At 37.4% G+C, this 22,242-nt stretch overlaps 1 protein-coding gene across 2 annotated transcripts in view; it reads right to left on the bottom strand.

Annotated features, from left to right (window-relative positions):
- LOC131069850 (tryptophan--tRNA ligase, chloroplastic/mitochondrial) overlaps window positions 1-20,738 on the bottom strand; it is a 154,227-nt gene extending 133,489 nt beyond the window's left edge. The window contains exons 1-2 of one of the 2 annotated variants that reach the window (XM_058005428.2): window positions 20,552-20,738; window positions 20,323-20,466 (exon numbers count right to left, since the gene is read on the bottom strand). In XM_058005428.2, coding sequence (XP_057861411.1) covers window positions 20,323-20,466; window positions 20,552-20,634 — 227 coding nt within the window. In that variant the 5' untranslated portion in view covers window positions 20,635-20,738. The remainder of the gene's footprint in view (window positions 1-20,322; window positions 20,467-20,551) is intronic. The other variant, XM_058005429.2, reaches the window with a different exon arrangement.
- Between the last annotated feature and the right edge of the window lie 1,504 nt (window positions 20,739-22,242).

Below are 22,242 nucleotides of genomic sequence, written 5' to 3'. Positions count from 1 at the left end.
CATATCCAAGAAAGGCTAAAAAATAGGTTTATAAGGAATTTCGCTCTAGACCCTTTGGAAGGGTCAGGAGCGAAATTGCCTTTCCTGGCCAGAATCCTTCATTTTCATCACTTATAAACATGTCCAAGGGTTTCAACATGCTCATTCTTCCTTTCATCATGCCTTTGACACCTCAATTTGACCAAACAAGACAAGAAATACCTCCTATAGAGATTTTCGCTCTATACCCTTTGGAAGGGTCAGGAGCGAATTTCTCATTTTAGGCCTATTCCATCATCATTTCAAGTTGAATTCACCTCTCAAAGGAAGCAAACACTACTCCTCTCTCATCCATGCCATAAAAACCAAAACTTGACTTGTTTTTGCAAGAAAAATAGGTGATTGAGGAATTTTCGCCCTGGACCCTTTCGAAGGGTCAGGAGCGAAATTCTCCTTTTGGGCAAAATCCTTCATTTTTCCAAGTCAAAACAACCTCAATAGGTAAAAGCAAGTTATTCTCGTTTCATTCATGCCAAAATCTTGACCTTTTTCATTGCATAATGAGAGCTTTTGGGAATTTCGCTCTGGACCCTTTGGAAGGGTCAGGAGCGAAATTTCCCTTCTTGTCCAAAATTCTTCATTTTGCATGCCTCCAAATCTTCAAAGGTATCAAATGATGTCCAATCTTCATTCCAAGAGACCCTGCACATGAAAACTTAGCCAAAGTTAGGAAGAAATAAGCTCTAATAAGATTTTCGCTCTGGACCCTCTGGAAGGGTCAAGAGCGAAAGCTCCATTCCAGGCCAAATTGCTCAGTTTTCAAGTTTCAAACTACCTCACAAGGCTAAGTTAGGTCATTTTCCAAGCTAAGAACAAGGTTGCAAGTCTGTCCAAGGCAAGAAATAGGGTTTAGGATGAAATTCGCTCTGGACCCTTTGGAAGGGTCAGGAGCGAAAATCTCCTTTAGGTATCATCTTGCTCTTCAAAAAATCAATCCTGTCCCTCTCCAGGCAAGAACGTATCAATCTACCCTCAAACATGCCCTAGAAAGCATCATTCAGTCAAAAATGAGAAGAAAAAAGAGGTTTACAAGGATTTTCGCCCTGGACCCTCTGGAAGGGTTAGGAGCGAAATTGACATTTTCAAACTAGATGTTACCTTGATTCGCTTCATCATCCATCAAACTTGATCAAACCAACTCCTTTTCTTCACTGGCTCTGCTCAACTAACTTAAACAGGGAAACAAACAGGACCCTGACAAGAAAACCTTCTTTCAATCTAGACCTAACCTGAGACCTATTCTCCCTGTCCTCTGATCTAACCAACTTGACTCCCCTAAAAGGCATGCTTCATTATAGCAATCTTATGGCTTCAGGCAGACGACTAACAACCTCCCAAAACAAGACTAGACTTAGCTTGAAAGAAACCCTAAAACGAGCTTCCAAGGTTTAGCCCTAATCTAGCCAGCCCAGGCAGATCACTCACTCACTCAAAAACCTAAAAAGCAGAGAGAAAAACAAGCAAAAGGAAAGCAAAACCTAGAGCAAAAAGAGGGGGTCCCCATTCTAATGGGGCGATGTGTGAAATGGTCACAACATAACCTTGGATAGAATTTGTTCCATGGATGGTAGGGGATAATGGTCTTTAAAAGAGGCTCTATTGAGATCCCTACATTCTACACATAAGCTGATTTCCCATTCTTCTTTCTTTTGGGGACAAGGTTAGCTACCCATGAGGAATGCTTGATAGGAAAAATAATATTAGCCTCTATGAGTTTAATCAATTCTCTCCTCATTAAGGGCTCTATCTTGGGATTGATAGGCCTCTACTTTTGCCTTACTGGTTTAGCGAGGTTTGATTCTATAGTATGTTGGGCTAAACTAGAATCAAATCCTTTTAGATCTTCATAAGTCCAAGCAACTATATCAGCATAATCTTGACAAATATTGACAAAGGTCTCTCGTTCAATTTTGGAGGATACCTTTCCCAAGTTGAGTGTTCTTCCATCAGCAACGTTGATTGACTTGTAATCACCCCTTTTGGAAGCTAAGTTCATGCTTTTGTTCTTTACTTGATCATCTGGATTGAAGATGCCCTCCACGGTGACTAAACTTTTAGGCAACTTATTGGATTTAAGCTGCATGATCTAATCTTTGTACTAATCTTGCAGCATAGACTGATTTTTAGCAAAGAAATCTGCTTCATCTTGCAAAAAATTGACAATCTGCTGATCTGAATCAAATACTTGCCAATTTGCTTGGTTGTCTGGGACAGCAAGCCTCACAACAAGCTTGATATGGTGCTCATTTGTACTTGCAATATGTGTTGGTATATCATATTGTGCACCAACTGCTGCAAGTCTATCAGCATGTTTGTTCTTACTTCTAGGAACACTTTGAATGTCGAAGACCTCAAATCCTTCAATCAAGTCCCAAACTCGATGTTTATATGACTTGAGCAGGTTGTTCTTTGTTATGCTTTGAGCTCTGACGTGGTTAACAACTAGCTCACTGTCTCCAAAAACCATTAGAGCTTTGATATTTCTTCTTTGTGCCATTTGGAGACCCTGAATTAGTGCAACTGAAATGAAGTCTAAATGAAAAATAATAGTTCTCCCCATTGGGAGAAATGAGCATTACACCAGCACAAGTGCTAAGGCCGGTCTCTTTAGCTTCACTAATTGGATCAAATTGAAAGGCATTAGCCCACTCATCTAATAAGAAATCAAGGACCTCTTCCAAGAAAGCAGCAGCCTCACAAATTATACCCTCCTCCTCTTCATCATGTAAGACGCGATTCATGTTTATGGGACTAGGAGTATAGGGTTCTATATGATCATTAGCAATAGGCTCTGCTTTAGTGACAACCTTTGTGTTGTTTATAACTAGGGAAAATGGGTTCGGATTGCCTTAAGGCAACATCCGAACACATTTAGGACTGGGTCCTATCTTAAAGGGGTAGCGTGCCCCCAAGACAAGTCCGGCCCCATCCTCCACGCTCACTAAAAGCAACACGCCACAAATTGGCCCCAAAAGGGACTAAAGCCGACCTAGGATATATGGGTTAAAGACCCATATAAATAAAGGTTAAATTGCAAATACAAATACAATTCAGTTATCCATGAAATCAGCAAATTAGCTCTGCAAACAAGAGGTGCGAAATCACTAAAGAAGGTTGTGCGAATTTGTCCAAGGATTGTGCGAATTAATCAAACACAGGCTGCATTGGTGCTTCCAAAAGCCCCATGGTTGTATCCCTCATGAGATTTTTACTTTGTCAAAACCATTAATTGACTTCAAAAAAATGCCTCACCATTTGAATCTGCCAAAAAGTTGAGAACCATCTGTACACCTATTTGAAAGAATAGTACAATCATATTTTCACCATTGTTTCTTTTGTTATTCCACAACTAACTTTGCCTCTTTAGTTGCATTTGTGAGCAACTTGCCACTTAAGTCTTTTCGAAAAGGTTCCTTGTAACCTTTTCCTACCATTGTCAATGCATTTACCAAATTTGCCCAGTAAGGGTTGCAATACCAAATTTTGGCACATGCCTTATTTACTTCTCGGGCTTACAATGATGGTTGTGCACCAAGTATATTTCTTACACAAAAGCTAAGCGGTGTGTGTGTAGGTGCTCTACTCAAAGGAGATGAAGTGGATGTTGATGTGCTTCGTGTGTGTGGACCACGAACGAAGCTCACTATGCCTTTGAATGTTGTATCTTCATTTGTTTTTCCTTGCAATTGAGGACCATGAACACTAGCTATGACTGCACCTGTTATCTCCCTTTGTAATGTGTTCTCTTTCCTCAATGCAAGTGTACATTCATCTCTCATTTTATCTCTTCTGAAGTGTTGGTATAGGGATTGGCATCATGATGAGTAATTCCTACAAGATAGTATTGGAGGCGATTGATGCCTCCATGATTTAGGTTTTGGCATCTTATGCAAAAGACTTTCCTAGGTGTTGCTCTTTGTATGGAATATTTCCAAATAGGGCCTCAAGCTCTAGGGTGATGAGTTCTTATAACTGTTGATGCATTTTTAGCACCTCAAACACAAAATAGAATATGGAGTATCCTACCCTCTCTTGAACAGAGAAACCTCATATGCTAAAGAATATGATCAAATGAGACAGCTCCAAGGTTTACAATGCGAACAATCGACTTTAATTCTAGATAGACTCAGTGTGTATGATGTGATAATGCTGGTAATCACAAAGGTGTTATTTGTAACTAGGTAAGATGGGTTCAGATTGCCTTAAGGCAACATCCGAACCCATATAGGACTGGGTCCTATCCTAAAGGGGTAACGTGTCCCCAAGTTGAGCCCAGCCCTATACCTTCACGCCACCCTAAATACTCCACTCCACAATAAATAAATTGGCGCCAAAGAAGGAAGGCCGACTTGGACTTAATAAAGGTTAAGGTCTCATATAAATAAAGACAACTTGCAAATACAATTCAGTCATTCATAAAATCAGCGAATTAGCTCTGCAAACAAGAGGTGCGAAATCACTAAAGAAGGTTGTGCGAATTTATCCAAGGATTGTGCGAACTTGTCCAAGGATTGGGCGAACTTATTCAAGAGTATATAGGGCATTTTGGTGTAGTCTTGAAGCATGCAAAAGGGGCAGATCTGATATATAAAGATCAGATCCAGAAAAGCAAGCTAAGTATTGTATTTATGCAATAAGAGTGAATACATAATCTGACCTGTGGGTCTTTAATGCTGGGTTTTTCCTCCTTGGAGGTTTTCCCAGGGTATTTGTGTTTGTCTCTTGGTTCCTTGTTTCATTCTTGAATTTACTTGATTATAGTTTACTAAATTACAAATCTGATTAATAAACTAGGGCATAATCAAATGTTACAAATCTGATTAATAAACTAGGGCATGATTAAATGTTACAAATCTAAATACTGATCTAGGGCACGAATTTAACACTTTGTGCCATATATCTATGACTGAAATATCTTTCAAAACGGTGCAATAAGGCAAGCATGCAAGGTCATTTCCAAATTTTTAATTATCCCTACCGTTTTAACTAAAGTGCCATTTAATTGGACAACCCCTTTAGTCACAAGTTCATATTTAATGCCAAGAAGATCAGCTTCTAATTTTAGGCATAACTGAGCCACTGGCTCCCGAGTCTATAATGCAGTAATGGACTAAACTACCTCCTATAATTTAAGTGAGATAGAAAGGAGGTGGCTTACTGATTTTGCAAGAGTTTTCTTCCTCCTTGGGTTGTACTAAGCTGGTAGAAGCTGAAGTCTTGCTTGTTGCTGCTTCCTCTTGTTGATTGATGTTCTTTAAGGCCTCTTGAAGCAAATTTCTCTGAGATGGGATGGAGATACATTGAGGCCGGCCTTCTTCATTTGTTCCACAATGTTGAAAGGACCACTTGCTGGCTTTGAAGGACCTTTAGCAACAACAAGGTCTGTCTTTGATATAGGGGCAACTTTAGACCCCTCTGGCTTCTTGCTATTTAGATTTGTATCCTGATTTGGATCTGGAGCAACAACCTTGTCTGGTGTTTTTGGAGCTGAGATGTGTGTGGCAGCTTGAGAAGTTGAAGCTTGAGGCACCATAAAAGGTTTAGCACTTTCTATGACCCTCTTCTTTGATCTAGTGTTGTATGCCACAGGGTCACTGCTTGATTGGTTGACACCACAAAAATCTGACTCTTGCCAATTAGCAAAAGTTGAATCTCCTTGTAGATGATTTTGATTACCAACACTGGACTGATTTTGTTCATATTGTTGTCTTTAAGTCGTTGGTTCATTTTGAGCAACTAGAGATTGAGAAAGCTCTCCATTTTGACATGCAATCCAGTTATGAGGCTGATTGCATGGGAATCTTGCTCCTGAGCAAGGTTATTTTGCACTGGAACCAGTGCTTTTGAATTATATGCAGCCTGATAGCCTACACTATTCAAAGGTTTTGGATTGCTCCATTGGTTTTTCCCTTGAAAAGGAGGTCTATTCCGTTGATAGTTCTGATTTTGTGCCTGATAGGTTTACTGTTTTGAGCTTGCTGCCTTTTCATTGTCGCTACTTCATTGCTAAGATTGCTTAGCATAACCTTTAGCTCATCAAACTCATTTGAGGACGTAGAGGGTGTGGGGGCCTGAATTGCAGGTGGAACAACTACTAGGATGGGATCCAAAGTAGGTTGAGGGGCTGGAAGCTCTGGAAATAAGGCCTTGGAGCTATCTTACCAGCCTGTATTAAACAATTATATGTCCTTATGGCTATGCTATATGCATTTGGTAAAGAATCCCCACCCATTGATTGAATCATAGTAGTGATATCACTGTTGAGAGCCCTTAGAAAGTACAAGAAGGCATGGTTCAGGGTTGGCTTAACCAGAATAGGGATTCTATCCAATGTCTTCTAAAATATGAAGTTGAAATCATCCATGAGCTCATGAGGTGCTCTTGATAGTAGCCAATTGTTCTACAAGTGATAGGTGATCACTTTTATCTTCAAAATGCTTGCATAGCTTTTCACCTAGTTCATCCCAATTGTGAATGGAGTTATGAGGTAAACCTCTATACCATTGCAAGGCCTTTCCTTTCAAGGATGAGGCTAATAACCTAACAGCTACATCATCCTCAGAAATATCATGAACAGTGCAAATATTTGCAATCTCTTGGATGTGTTCTACTAGAGTGATGGAGGTTTCACCAGTGAAATCAGGTACACCTTTTAATGCAGCTATAGGAATATCATGTTTTTGAGCTAAAATAAGAGGACTTCCTCCATTAAAGGTAGCAAAAACCTGATTTCTAGGGTGAGTCATATGGAATAATGGTCTATTCAGCTGAGTGACTAGAGCCCTAGGTTGTAATGGTCTAATAGGTGGAGGAGTAGAGAAACTAGGGGAGTGATTAACTTCAACTCAAATACCCCTAACTGGTGATAAAGATCTACTTCTCCTTCGTCTAGAGCTTAAAAATGAAAGTTCCGAGTACTGAAAAATACCTCTAGAAGATGACGTTGTTTGAATATTGGGCATGAAAATGGCATGACTAAGGGAATAGCAGAAGATCCAGCTAAAATTAAAGCAATTTCCGAGTGGCCAACTCCAAGAAACGTGCACGAGGTGAGGAGTTTCATGGGTCTAGCGGATTATTACAGGAAGTTCGTAATGAATTTTTCGTGCATAGCTTATCCCATCACATCACTTTTGAGGAAGGGAAAGAGATTTGAGTGGTCTGAAAAGTTTCAGAAGGCTTTTGAACTTCTAAAAGAAAAGTTGACCATAACGCCAATTCTAAAGGTGCCAAATCTCGAAGGCCATTTCATGGTAGTAACTGATGCATTAGGGGAAGGATTGGACGGAGTCCTCATGCAGAACGAATAGGTTATAGCTTATGAATCCCAGAAGCTTAAAAACTATGAGCAGAACTATGCACCTCATGATCTGGAGCTCGCGGCAATAGTACATGCCTTACAAATGTGGCGTCACTATTTGCTAGGCAAACCGTTCGAGCTTCGATCTAACCCCCAAGGATTGAAATATATTTTCACTCAACCGAATCTTAATCCACGACAAAGACGATAGTTAGAACTAATCTCCGATTATGACTTTGAGATTAACTACATCAAGGGTAAATAAAATCGGGTGGCAGACACCTTGAGCCCTCAGCGCCACATTAATGCCATGACTATAGCACATTCTGATTTTAGGAATTGTGTGCTTCAACAGTTAGAGGGGGATAGATACTACCAATAGGTAAAACAAGCCCTATGACTTAACCCTCAAGATCCAAGATACGAGGGTTTCCGGATAGAAACTAATGAATTACTGAGATATCAAGGCAGGATGTATATACCTGAATCTTCCAAATTAAGGAATTTAGTGTGGAAAGAACTACACTCAGCACCCTACTTCGGACATCCGGGAGTTACTAAACTCCTAGCTGATACTAAACCCTTCTATTTATAGAAAGGGATGAAAAAAGATGTCACAAGGATTGTGGCCAGTTGTTTTGAATGTCAACGGATTAAAGCCGAACATCAGCACCCTGCAAAGTTATTACAGCCCATTGCAGTTCCCAACTGGAAATGGCAAAGAATCAGCATGGACTTTGTCCAAGGATTGCATATGTCCAGCAAAGCATAATGCCATTTTGGTAGTAGTTGACAGATTAACCAAGGTGGTGCACTTCATACTAGGAAACTTGAGAGACGAAGCGCCTACCATTGCTTACAAATTTGTACAGGAAATATTTAGGCTACATGGGATACCCGAAAAGATTATTTCATATAGGGATGCCAGAATGACATCCAGATTTTGGCAAACTTTGTTTGCAGCTTTAGGGACTCACTTGAATATCAGGCCAGATAGAAAGGGTCAATCAAGTGTTAGAGGATCTTCTGAGAATGTACTACATGGATCAACAGTACAAGTGGGAACTTCCTTTGGTTGAGTTTGCCTACAATAATTCCTATCAGTCATCCATTAAAATGGCACCCTTTGAAGCACTATAAGGAAGGTGTTGTAGAACTCCTATCAGTTGGGATAAGTTGGAAGATAGGATAACCCTCAGTCAAGAAATGCTCTCAAAAATGGAAGAGCAAGTGAGGTTGATCAGAAAAAGGTTAGCAGAAGCTAAAGATCGGTAGAAAAGCTATGCAGATGCAAAGCGGACTCCCAAGCAATTTGAAGTGGGAGACAAAGTGCTTCTACGGGTTAAACCCAACAAAAGTGCCATTAAATTTGGAAAGTCTTCCAAACTTGCACCTCGTTATGTAAAACCATTTGAAGACCTGGAGATCATCAACCCGATTGCTTATAGAAATGTTCTACCACCAACTCTCACCCGGTTGCATGATGTATTTCATGTTTCTTACTTGAAGAAGTATATATCTGATTTTGCACACATGATTGATTGGAACTCCTTGCAGGTATAGGACCTAAGGGTGGTCATAATCGAGCCAGTCAGGGTGCTTGAGGTACGTAAGCGTCACTTATGTAATAGAGAGGTCACTTAGTGCAAGGTCCAATGGGATTAGTACTCTGAGGATAGTGCCACCTAGGAAGATTATAATGAGATCCATCAAAGATTCCCTCATTTGTTTAATATTTACAACAATTGAATTTGTTTCCTTTTTTATGCTGGATAAACAATGTTGAATTTAATGTTTCTTTAATGATACTTAAATCATCGAGGACGATGATTCACAAGGGGAAGGATATGTTGCATCCCACTTTTGCCCTAGATATTTAGATGTTATGTTATGCATCAATACTTGTTGTTCAGTAAAATGGAATGATGTTTTGCAAAATATAGGTTGATGATTTAGTTTAAATCATGATGGAATATGAGATGTTCTCTTTTGTTATTAATAAATGCATTGACAGAGATATGTCAAGATTTCAGACTAACTATTTGAATTTGACCTAGCGTGTGCAGGAGATTCTCATCCTCCGAGAAGGGAGGGGAAGTATCATCAGGTCGAGAGGTAACGAAAGAAGAACTTAGTGCCATCTGTAACCCTAACTGTGAGTTGAGACATGTTAAGTTATGTTCACCATGTTACCGTCAGCCAGTGTAAGCCAAGTAACCCTATTTAGTCAATATTGATGATTAGGGTTCTTGCCCTCTTAGTTTTGGAGTTGGTATTCTCTTTTTTTGACCAAACCATTTTGAGATCCTAACCTATATGTGTTTCCTATAATTATGGAACTTGTTGAAGCTAATTGTTTATTATTATTTTTAAAATTAAAACCACAATTTGCGCACATGTATATATATAACTACATATATATATCATATATATACACATATATATGTACATATATGTATGTATTCAAGACCATAGATGAAAAACTCTGCGGGTTTTTCAAAAACTCGCGAGTACTCATGGGTCAAAACCCTAGCCGAGTCACTCGCCATTAAACTCGACTCCGAGTTTCTATAAAAATATGCAGCGTTTTTGAGGAAATACTCACGAAATCTCGCGGGTTAAACCCTATTTCTTGAGAAAAACTTGTCAGGAATTACAAATTTGACTTGCAACTTCTATTTTTTGGCCATGAGACAGGATGCGCCAAGGTTTTCATCTGGTTTTTGAGTGTGAATAAAAATGTAATATGATTATATGACTGAATAACTAGTTAAAATGTAATATGATTATATGACTGTATTTTCAAATGTTCGATAAAGTTACCGAGTTATTGCCGAGTTTTTTCCTAAGTTTTTGCGAGTCCCGAGTTTTTTAAATTTTTTGGGCTTGCCGAGTCATTGCCAGTCCGAGTTTTTCAACTATGTTCAAGACATTGATAAATACATATGTATATGTGCTTGTATAGACGTGTATACATGTGGTATAGAGATATAAATATATATTAATACTCTTGCAAAGTAAAGTTTTTTTAAACTTCTATTTACCAAAATTTTGTTATGGCTTAAATGTGGACCACTTTTGCAAGTGCCTTGTTTATGAATGCGATTATTACTGTTATTAAGGCATTGTTTAATGTATGCCAACAGGTTGGTAAGAATTCAATACGCTCAATGAAACCGTTTCTTTACAGAGTTAAAAGAAGTTCTTTAGAATCCATTGGGAGCATGATTATTTTTCTCTTGCGGGAAATAGCAACATTCTGAAAAAAATTATAAGTTTGAGCTTGAAGGAAGTGAATACGTTTTTTTTTAGTTGGAATCCTACTTGCACGAAGGTTGGAATTTGTTGGCAAAGCAATGCCACTACTTAGACAAATTTGTGGTGGCTGGGAAGGAAATTGGGGGAGTCGGACCTTGCTGGAAAGAAAGCTACAGCCAGCCAAACCTTGCTCTGTTGAGCCAAGTCATGTGTTATATAAACTTGAAAAGGCTCTGTTATATTCTTTTCCCTGCTTTTAATTATGATAGTAAAGAAACCCTGCATTGCTTGAATCAAGTATATGTGTCTTAATGAGCTGAAGTTTTCATAACAAACTTAGTAAATATGAAAGGATAATGCAATGTTTATACAATGTTAGTCGTAGCTTCTCACAGCTGAATAAAGAAGTAAAACTGGAACTAACCCTATTAGTTGGGCTCATACGAATTGCAGAATTGTAACAAAGAGGAATATTTAGGTAGTTTTCTGAAGGCAGAAACAAAACTCAGAATTTAAGTGCAATTCGTAGAATGTGGCTGGGTTATATTATTTGCACAGAAGTGCCAAGAGACACAATTCATTAATAACATCTTAAAATGAATTAATGAGAAGTTTTAATAGCTCTGCATAACCGAGCCAGAATAAACTAATGAGCAACCCCTCTAGAGAAGAAAGCTAAATAAACCTTAGTATGAAGAAGGCTAAATAGATATAAGGGAGCTCTATTGTGCTCCTTATATGCAGATTGGCATACATAAAAAAATTCAGATTACTTGGATAGTGCAGTGACAGCACATACACATAATGCATGCTGAGTACAGAAATTTAGTATGTACATGAGAGCTAGCTGCCAGTTGCCTATCTTACCTTTTCCATACTAAGGTAATAATTTCAAACTAAGACAATGGAGCAAAGAACCCGGAGGGGAAAAAGTTGTATTTTAAAGCAGTATGACTGCATTTTTCATTTCTAAATAGCTAGGATACTCATTAGAGATATAGTGCGTATACTCAAATTATATATATTGCAATTGGTTACCTAGTTGATAAATCGGTGTCATCCATAAATTAAGTTCTTAGAAAAAAACCTATGCCCTAAAAGTTCAAGTTGCAGCCGAGTAGGGTGATGAACATTGACTTCATGCATTAGCATGATTGCAATTATGTTAAAACCTTTGGCCAAGGTGATGCTCAATCTATGAGCATCAATCAATTCGTTAATCCAATTATACAGCCCAGTCAGAGGTCATACTAGTTAGGGGTAGCCTATAATGTGTGACCAACTAGGGATTGTGTAGGATTAAACACCGGTCTCAGATGGCATGAGTTCAACTTCTCGTTACCTCCCTGCAAAGGATCGAGCCTTTCCAATTGGAAATGGTACAGGGGACTGGTAAAGTCCGTGGTTGGGTGAAAAAGCACCCTGATAATACTTTCCCTCCTCCAAATCATTGGTAAAGTTATTTTAAAGATCAAAATGAATTTCAGGAAAAACTGTAATCTCTCAACCTCTCTTCTTCCTTTAATTGTATTGTTAAATTTTCATATGCACTAGAATATATCTTCTTGGATTAGATTACTGTTTCAAACAAAAGATTATGATTTCAGTTTCACTGTTGTATTCAAAAATATATATATAGTGGTTGCAAGTTTAACTTCCATTTCTGTTTCAAAAGTTGTTATTTTAAATTGTATAGAGAATGCATGTTACAAAGGGGATGTCTACCACAGCCCTCTTGCTTGCTTGGCGGGTTGTATCTACTTTCCCCATTCATGTCTCATCTTCCTGAAGCCACATGCCCTCTTGAAGGATTAGGGGGAGGTTGTAAGGGGGTTACTTGACTCTGTAAGTGCACTCTTTGTCCTAAGCTGCAATGGTCCTACTAGGACGGCCTCCTTATGAGCCCACTTGCCACCCATCTCTTACTCCTCAGGCCTCCATGTACAGCAATTTGTAGATTTGGTTTGAGCTAAAGATCTTAATAATCAAAGGTCAAAGAGCACTTGTGTGTTTATTCTATTTGGCGAACCAATAAATTGGAGAGCAAGAGGCAGAAACGATTCACCTATCAACTTTGAGGCATAGTATATGCCCGCAACATGTGCTTGTAAGGAAGAGGTGTGGTTGTAGAAGTTAATTAATAGTATTAGTTTTAAGAGTCAACTATTGGTGAAATGTGATTCACAAAGCACAATTTGTTTGGCTAAGAATCATGTTTACCATGCTAGAACCAAGAATATTGATGTTTATTATTTTGTGTGAGAGAGGCTTCAAAATAGGAAAGTTCAAATGTAGAAAATTGATACTCAGATAAACATTACAAATTCTTTGACTGAATCTATAAGTACTGCCAAGTTTATATGGTTTAGGGATGAGATGAGCTTATCCCATTCCCAAGCATGAGGTTAATCTCTTGAATTGAATACTACACTCTCTCCTGCAATAAATGTAAGGTGGGAGAATGGTGGGACTTGGGTGACATTCACCTGCAAAGAGTCCTTGTAGAAAGATTTTGTCTACAGAATATATTGCAATTAGTTGTGATGAGCTTTAAAATTTTGTTGTACAACATGCATATTGACTTATATGTGGTGATGTTGTGGCAATGAATTGCAGTACAGCATACATGGTTTGTCTACATGTGCTGGTGTTGTGAAAACAACTGCAAGTCATCTAGAAACTCACAACCACATATAAGTCAATACAAGTGCACTTGCATTTGAACTAGACGTATGAATAGTGATGAAAGCACACTCGCAGTAGAACTGGAAGTAAGAATAGTGATGCAGGTGCACTTGCAAAAGAACTAGAGTTCATGCAGCACAGTATAGGATAATGTTTTGGAAGATGGCACAAGCTACTACAAGCATTCAGAAACGATGTTATGTTTATGAGCTACCACAAGGGGGGAGCTGGTAGTGGTGACTGTACTAGAAACAAGTATGTATACTGATGTTAAAAGTTATAACTATTGATTCGTAGTGTGCTGCCACAACAAAGTGTACAAGGTGATTATCCGTGTTAAGACATCATACTTTGTGATTTATGTGGTATGACAAAGTCATGTATGGTTGGATTACAGTTGCATGAGTATTGGCATTCCTTGGGTTGGTCGGACAATTAAACGATTGGTATTCCCATTAATATAACTAAATATTACTTCATGTGAATACACTAAGGTTAGACAATGCAAACATTAATAGCATATGAGAAAACATTGTCGTTGTGTAATTAAAGTGATTGAAAAAGAAGTATGTTTGTAATGTCCCTTTTTGGGAGTGCCCTAGTTTTTCCCCTAGTTTACTATTCTTAGTCAATAAGGGAGGGTTAGAGGGGGAAGTAGCTTTATCTCCTTAAAAGGGAAAACTTGCAAGCAAGTTAGAAAATAACCTACAAATTATATAACAACTAACTATGATGATACATAAAGTAAAGAATGCCTGATTATGATCAATAAAGTAAAGAATGGCTGATTATGATGAAACATAAGGCAATCTACAATTACAAACAACTGTCAATGTAGAGATCGGAATCATAAGACATAACTAAAAGAATCCCAATCATAGCAAACTAGAATGGGTAACTTGATAGGGTGTCTTAACAACCATTCTCCCTTAACCAAGCCACACTTGATAGGGTGTGTTAACAACCGTTCTCCCAACCAAGCCACACTTGATAGGGTGTCTTAACAACTGTTCTCCCTCAATCAAGCCACACTTGATATGGTGTCTTATCAACCGTTCTCCCAACCAAGCCACACTTGATAGGGTGTCCTAACAACTATTCTCCCTCAATCAAGCCACACTTGATAGGCTGTCTTATCAACTGTTCTCCCTCAATCAAGCTACCTTCCTAATCACATGATCCCCTCTATCATCATGGTGGAGAGGATAAGGATTTCCCCAATAGGTTGTCCTAAGTCTAACCCTCCTAAGCCCAAAGGCACAGCACCTTCACCCCACTTTGGCCTCATGAGGACCTTGCCATACATATGAGGTGGCGTACTTAGAGGTGACCCCAACACCGTTCTCCCTATTGCAGTCCTTATATATAGTGATATAATATGATGTCATATATATATATATATATATGGCATCATATTATATCACATATCCTGTGTTAAATAGCCATAAGTAATCACATAGTATAAATCGGAAATGAGCAGATTGGAGATAACATGCAGTATACTATATTGAATAACCAAAACAGCGATCTGCTATCAATAGTAGTATGCAAAAAGTATTATCAGATGTATGCACAGAAACCTCATACCAGAGTATCGCCTTATCTTAATGATAATTGCAGATTCGACCTTTCCTTTTATGCTCTCTTCTTCAAGGATGGTTTGATGCTTATTAATGCATTGATGGAAAGTTCTTTCAGTTTGCTTGCCCTTTTATGTGTTTTGGTTTCACTGGAGTATTCTTCCCTTCTTTGACTCCTATCCCTTCAGGCTTGGCAGATTCCTTCTCCGTTTCTTTCTTCAAATGATTGGAGGCTATTCATTCCCCTCCCTCTATGGTGGAAGGCCACCAATCAATGGTCATGGCTTTTTAGTGGCAGCGAACCCTTCAAAAGGTTGCTGCCTTTTTCTTTATCGACATTGCTTAGCCGTGTCAATCATCATTGATCTTTTGTTTTAAGGATCCTATCATTAACTTAACTAATCATTCTTCGATCTGATTGTCCTCCCTTAAGGCAGCGATACCCTCAATTTGCAATCATTATTGGTTGCTCATAATTAAATGTGAATATCAATAATTAATTCAAGACGACTCCTATTAGTCTTTCATTAAGTATGACTGTCATACATAAGTGCGGTCTATATTAATATTACTATTAAATTCTGCATAAGAACATTATCAGGCTTCATATATTAAGCATACATATTAAGCACATCCCCATGCATACCACCAAGAACAAGGATGTTAATGTCTGTAACTTAATAGCAGTTGTGATCTGATCTGATCGATGGTGATATCACCAGAGGCTTTTGATTCCTTTCCTTTATATCACTTAATGTGAGGGCGACATCACACCTCTTCATCATGTATGCCCTTTGGCAAGAGACACACCCTTTCACCATTAGCACCCTTTGAAAGAGTGCAGCTCTTCATTATTTCTGCCCTTTGAAAGGGACACAACCTTTCACAATCAAATCTGCAATTCTGATTCCCAAGTTATCCCCTCTCAAATGAAGTACTCTTCTCCCTTTTATATCTCATGTTTGAGGGAGTCACAACTTTTCATTCCATGTCTTTTGATCATTCATTAACTTAATTAAATTTTAATTATATTCTTTCATATTTTTATTTTATTTTTATTTTTATTCTTGTGAATTTTAATTTTATTATTATTATTTGCCAATAGATATGGTTAATGAGAAAAATGAAAAGTTAGAAGCCAAAATAAAATTGTTTGATGAGGTCAAGGAAAAGAATAATGGCTTGAAAGAAAGTTACAAAGATTAGAAGAGGAAAACAGTTTGCAGATGAAAAAAATCTCAAAACTGAAAGAAGAGAATGAACAATTAGTAAAATGCAATGAGTGTCTATCAAAACCATTGGTTTGATGTGATGTTTCATGTAGCACAGAAGATTTATGTTCTTCATTTGGTAATTGTGATTTAGCTGAAGCTATTTGTGAATAAGATGATAATATGTTTGAGCCAGTAAATCTTAAATGAAGTGATTGTGCAAATGTTGCTAGTTGTTTTAATGACGATGTTGGTTTGAAAATTATGAAAAGAATGAGATATAAAGGTCAGGGATAGAAAATCATGAATAGGGGATGAGAGAACCAATTGAGCCAACAATGAGGCCAAATTATGAAGGCCTAGAATATGTTAAAGATAAAAGAAATAATGTTGCAGATGTTAAATTAATTCAGTGCTCTCATTGTAGCAAGAAAGGGCATACAAAGGACAAATGTTGGGATTTACATCCCTGTACCCTGTGTAGATTAACAAATCATTGTGAAAAGACATGCTGGAATAAGGAATTGAAGAATAAATCTATGTCAAGATGTATGAAAATGGATTGTGGATGGAGTTATGGTTTGAGTTGGCACAATATAACAAGTATGATCAACAAGTTATTCAAGCATAATTGTTCCTATATGAAAAAAAAAACATTCTCTTGCCCAATGTCTACAAGAAGTGAAGTTGGCGCAAGCAGTTTCTATGATTTATTTTGATGATATTAATGCAGTTATTATTTGCAAAGGGGTTGTTTATTGGTATGTGTATAACAGATTCAAGTGGAAATTTCATAGAGATGAATGTTGTATGCTTCAGATATTTTGCAATTTTTTTGATTTTGTAGCAATGTTGGTGATAACTTTGGACATTGTTTGGTCCTAAAATTTGCAAATCTGTGGTTGGTCCCATGATTATTGATATTCAATTGATGAAGATTTTGAGATTACAAGTTCTCAAGTTTTGGAAATTGCAGATAAGAGGAGAGATGGCCATGTATGGTCCTGATTGGATTGAGCACCAAAAGAGCGACTCCTGATTGAAGAATATTGATAGTGTTGCAGCACACATTTTGGAGGTTTTATTCAAAATGCTTTAAAGAATAGAATAATGACTAATTTTTCCCTTGATGTTCATTATGGAGGAGAATGAAGGATAATGAACATTATGGATGTAATTAGTTATTTGTTTATAAGCAGTTGTAGATTTCATATCATTTCCTCTATATATCAACAATGTACCATGTTGTTTCAATTTTTGAATTTTCAATAAAATAGACAACCCCTACAAATTTTTACTCAAAATTCGTAGTTTTCTTCTCTAAGGCACGTTTTACGAGGTTTAAAACTCATATTTGCTAATGTCAAATCATCAGTGGGTGTGTTTGTCATCATTGTCCAAGTTTTGGTTGGTTTTTGCTTTCATTTTCCTAGCTTTTGGTGCAATTTCAGGTTTTGAGTTCCTCTCTGCAAGTACGAACTTTTTGTTGTCATTGCAAGTAAATGAACTTTACTTGTAATCAGGTTCTAGAAACCTGATTACAAGTCAACTCATTGTTTTAATGTTTGCTTTACTTGTAGTCGAGTTTCTAGGACCCGATTACAAGTATGTTTTATAAAATGCAAAATGAAAAGAATATTGCACTTGCAATCGGGGTTTCAAGACCCGATTGCAAGCCACCATTGTGTGAGCATTTTGATGTGCTTACTTGCAATCGGGTCTCAAAAACCTGATTGCAAGTTTGTGTCTACCTTGCAAACCTTTCAAACTTGCAATCGGGTTTCAAAACCCCGATTGCAAGTTGGTGCCTTTTGTGCAAGCATGTTTTTCAAATCCGTTGCCTTCATCATTCCACTTGCAATTGGGGTTCCAAGACCCAATTGCAAGCCCAAATTGCATAAGTGTTTTGAAGTGTATCCACTTGCAATCAAATCTTGAAGACCCGATTGCAAGCTTATTTTTACCTTGCAGTCTTACTTCATCTCACACTTGCAATCGGGGTTCCAAGACCCGATTGCAAGCTAATGCCAATCATGCAAGAATGCTTACTTGAGTTCAGGTCTTCAAGACCCGATTGCAAGGTAAGTGTCAAAGTTTTTTCCTAACTTGTGTTTTTCCATTTCCGCATTCCAAGTTTGCTATGATCCCTTGCACTTGCATTCCGCCTCCCAAGATCCAAAATTCGTCTTTTGTCTCCACATACTCTCATTCCCACGTCTTTCCTTTGCAAGATCAATACTTGCAGTCAAGTCCTAGAGACCCAATTGCAAGGGATTTTGATGCATGTAAGGACAGTAAACAAAAGCCAATGTTGTCATATGTTGAAAACATTAAATGAAAAGAGTACAATGTCATATGCACAGAGAGAACTTCTCCTGAAGAATCAGTATTACCCCAAGCAAGAAGATGATGTTGGAGTTCATTGGCAAAGGGCATAAGAACAATCAATGATGCAAGTTGATGTTCCTGGACAAATACCTTCACCAATCTCAAATACTTAAAGTTCAGCATCTTGTAGCAGCATGAAGACCTATTAGACAGAGGATTATGTAAATAGAGTCATGTCTCAGACACTTAGATTAGTTTCACTTATGTAATTGTAATTTTCCTTTGACAAATTACATGTAATATCTAAACTTATAATTACAAGTGGTCACATTACTTGTATTCTTGTAACTTGTAATTACATGTAAACAAATTACAAGTTGAAAGTCAATAGGACTGTAATTTGGAATAAGTCATAGTTAGTTGTGGAATAAGTCTTAGTTAGTTGGACTTCTCCCACTTTTTGCTCTTAGCCCCTCTCCTATATATATCGGAGGGTTCTCTATGTAATTTTTATCTTTTTGACAAGCAAGAAAACTCTACAGAAATTTACAGTGATAAAGACTTTGTGTTTTATACTTGTAAATTGGATTCTCAAGCAATATAAAGAAGGGATTTGAATTTCAGACTTTGTGTTAGGCTTTATTCATATAATCATTGTGTTCTTATGTCACAGTGATATACTTTTCTGCATATACTTGAGATTTCAATGAAATTGTTGAAAAGAACTTTAATCTAATTTCTTGTAGACTTTGTGCTACAAATATTGAGAATTAAATTATCATAGTAGAGAGAAATTATAAGACTTTGTGCTTGTAATTGTTCCTATTTCTAGTAGTCTAGAGGTGCACCATATCAACAGACTTTGGGCTATTGTAAGTTGTACATTGTTATCATACTAATCATTCTGGAAGGTAGATAGGACAATAGACAAGTGAGGACTTTGAGCTTTGCTTCTATATTCCCATCCCAGGGAAGTGATGGAAGACTTTACGCTTTCATGGAAACTTTGCTTCCTTTCATATAAGCATCTTTATTGTTCTTGAAATTTCTTAAATTTTTATATTTGTTATTTTAGTTGCAGTTTCTTTTCTGAAAAGAGAAAAGAATATCACATTTTCTGAAAAAAAGAGAAAAGGATGTTGTCCCACCTAAGTTAGATTAGTGTTTATATGTTATAGTTAATTTGTAATAGTAAAAAAGAGGGAGCCTTCCCTTAAAATTAGGAGAGTTTTTAACTCACAAGCTATGGCTGAAACCATAATTTTGCACGCCTTCCCAAGTATACAAAATTTTCAACCAACATACCATAAAACAAAAACAATGAAACAATATTAAGTTGATATATTATGTATTATGGATATTATATATTTTTCAGTTTCATTATTGTTTTTGACATATCTTCAGACATGACTTCTAGAATACTTAAGCAATTGCCAAAGGATCTTGTTATTTAAAGAATTAAAAGTTATCGTTGCCATTACCTTGTTATATGGTTTCTACACCTAAAATCGGTCTAAGCTTGATGGTGCATTCTTTGTGGGCCACTACAGTAATAGGAGGTAAGCTCTTCAAATCAGTAAAATGTCAACAAATGCAGTAAATTATTATTATTCTACTCGTCCATGAAAAATGGCATCAGCTCTACAATACTGCCCTAAATGCGGAAGCGTCTTGATTATTGAAAAATCTAGTATTGATGCAAAGATTATCGGGCATTTGCACTCATGTAATAGGTGACTCTATTTTGTTTACTTCACTCGGAATGGCTCTCTACCATTCCCTTAGGCACTTCAATTTAGTATGTTTCCAAAAATCTCCTTTGACTGCCTATTAAGCTTATGGCTTGCCTAACTTTTTAATCATTCACAAACCCTGAGCGTGAAGAGAAGCAAGCACATTAGGTTTCAAGCACTAAACTTACTTGACTGGAGAAGAAATGGATGAATCTTCAACAGCGCAAGACACTGAAAAACTGCGAGGTTTTGCAAGGAAGCTACAGAGAGATGACATTTTTCTTCCGTAACAGTGCCGCCGCCGTGCTGCACTTAAGTATTTGGTCTTGTATCTGTTAGACAATATAGCATTGATTTAATCTTTATGCTCAATGGATTTGAAGCGAAACATAGAATAAATATTAAAGAAATGCTTACAGAAGGAGCGAAGAATGAAAGCAGGACGTGAGAGAATTGAGTGACAGAATCGAAGGGCGTGCCGTGGCCATTGCCGACGCCATTACTTTTATTTTCGGCAAAAGTCCTTTTATCCCCGTCCAAAATTGAACGCTCGATTTTCGTTCTGCGTTTTTGGGTGCCGCAGGATTACAAATCTTTTAGTTTTGTTGTCTTTCGTAATTAGTATTAGTATTGTGCATTAGTATTATTATTACGCAGTGGCAGAGGGGGAGAATAGATTTTTATTATTACTGGGTATTCAAAAGGCAATGGCAGTAGGGAAGAAGTATTTCATGTTAAAATTGTGAAAAGGAATAGTTCTGTATTTTTTAAATTGGACAGCATTAATAATAGATATAATATTAATGTTATTATTTAATCGTTAAATAGTTTTGAGTAAAATTTAAAATAAATAAATAATTTTATTTAAACTAATAAAATTTGACAATTAGTAATATTATTTAATAATAATAATAAAGCTTTCAACATGGTCAATTTCCAAGAGTAAGTTATAGTGTAGAATGATGGATCTTGGTATTTTTATAGTATTATAGAATAGTGGTCCATAGACTTTATGAGGAGGTTTGAGTTAAAATCCAAACTCACACAAACCTTTTAAAAAATTTAAGACTGGGGTTGGATTTAAGCAAGGTTGCCTTTTGTCCCTTACCCTTTTAGGCTTATATATTAACAAATTAGAAGAATGGCTAAATTTACTTAGGAGTGGTGTTTTTTGGGTAGAATATGTTGTGAGATTTCTTTTGTATGCTAACAATCTCATATTGATTGCTAGGTCAACTCCAAAATTGTAAAAGTATACGTATGCCTTAAAAGCACATTTGCAAGGAGGTGGGTTTGCAAGTTAACACTAACAAGCCCAAGATCATGGTCTTTCCAATAGGTAGAAAAAAATAGCTTAGTTTTTTGTCTTGAGGGAAGTATTCTAAAAAGAGTAGTGGGAGCGGGATTGAGAGTGAGAGAAATGGAGCGGGAGGTCCGAGAAAATGGAGTTTTTTTTCATCCTCTATAGTTGCAGGTGGACATGAGAGGGCCCCAAGGAACCAAAGCTAGAGGAAGGAAGATGCAAATGGGAAGGACGATGGGGACGGGACTGCTGACAACATCCTGTCGACATATTTGGACCCAGGGGGCAACCCTAAGAAGCAAGGAGTTCCTATTCTCAAGAATGTGGGTCCCTCTGGTCCAAAACCATGGGTTGCATCATTTTGGGTAAAACCCTCTTGTGAGTCTTCTTGTTCCCAGGTGGTGAATATCTCATAATCGGGTATTGGTAAGTTTTCTATATCTATCCTGGATTTTGTCGACTAGAATATTTCTCTTATGGCTTTCTCTCAGGTGGGCAAGTTTATGGGGCCAAGGCTAAATGTTGCAATTGTTAAATCTTTTGTCCAGAGAAAATGGAAGGTTAAAGGTCAAGTAGAATTGTCAGTTATGCCAAAAGGTTTTTTTGCGTTAACCTTTTCTTGTGAGGTGGATATGTCTACCATTCTCTCTGGAGGTCCTTGGGTGATCAGTAAAGCTCGTCTAAAAACTTTAAAAGTTTGGAAGGAGAAGCAAAAACCTATGGAGAATGACATAAGAGTGGGGGATAGCTTTGATGTCAATGGCCTTCAACTAAACATGCAAGTGGTTGATGTGGTGGTGTTGCC

The sequence above is a fragment of the Cryptomeria japonica genome, chromosome 6, assembly GCF_030272615.1.
Source record: "Cryptomeria japonica chromosome 6, Sugi_1.0, whole genome shotgun sequence".
Lineage (NCBI taxonomy): Eukaryota > Viridiplantae > Streptophyta > Pinopsida > Cupressales > Cupressaceae > Cryptomeria > Cryptomeria japonica.
The sequence above is the reverse complement of the archived record's forward strand: the minus strand, read 5'-3'. Positions and strand labels throughout refer to the sequence as shown.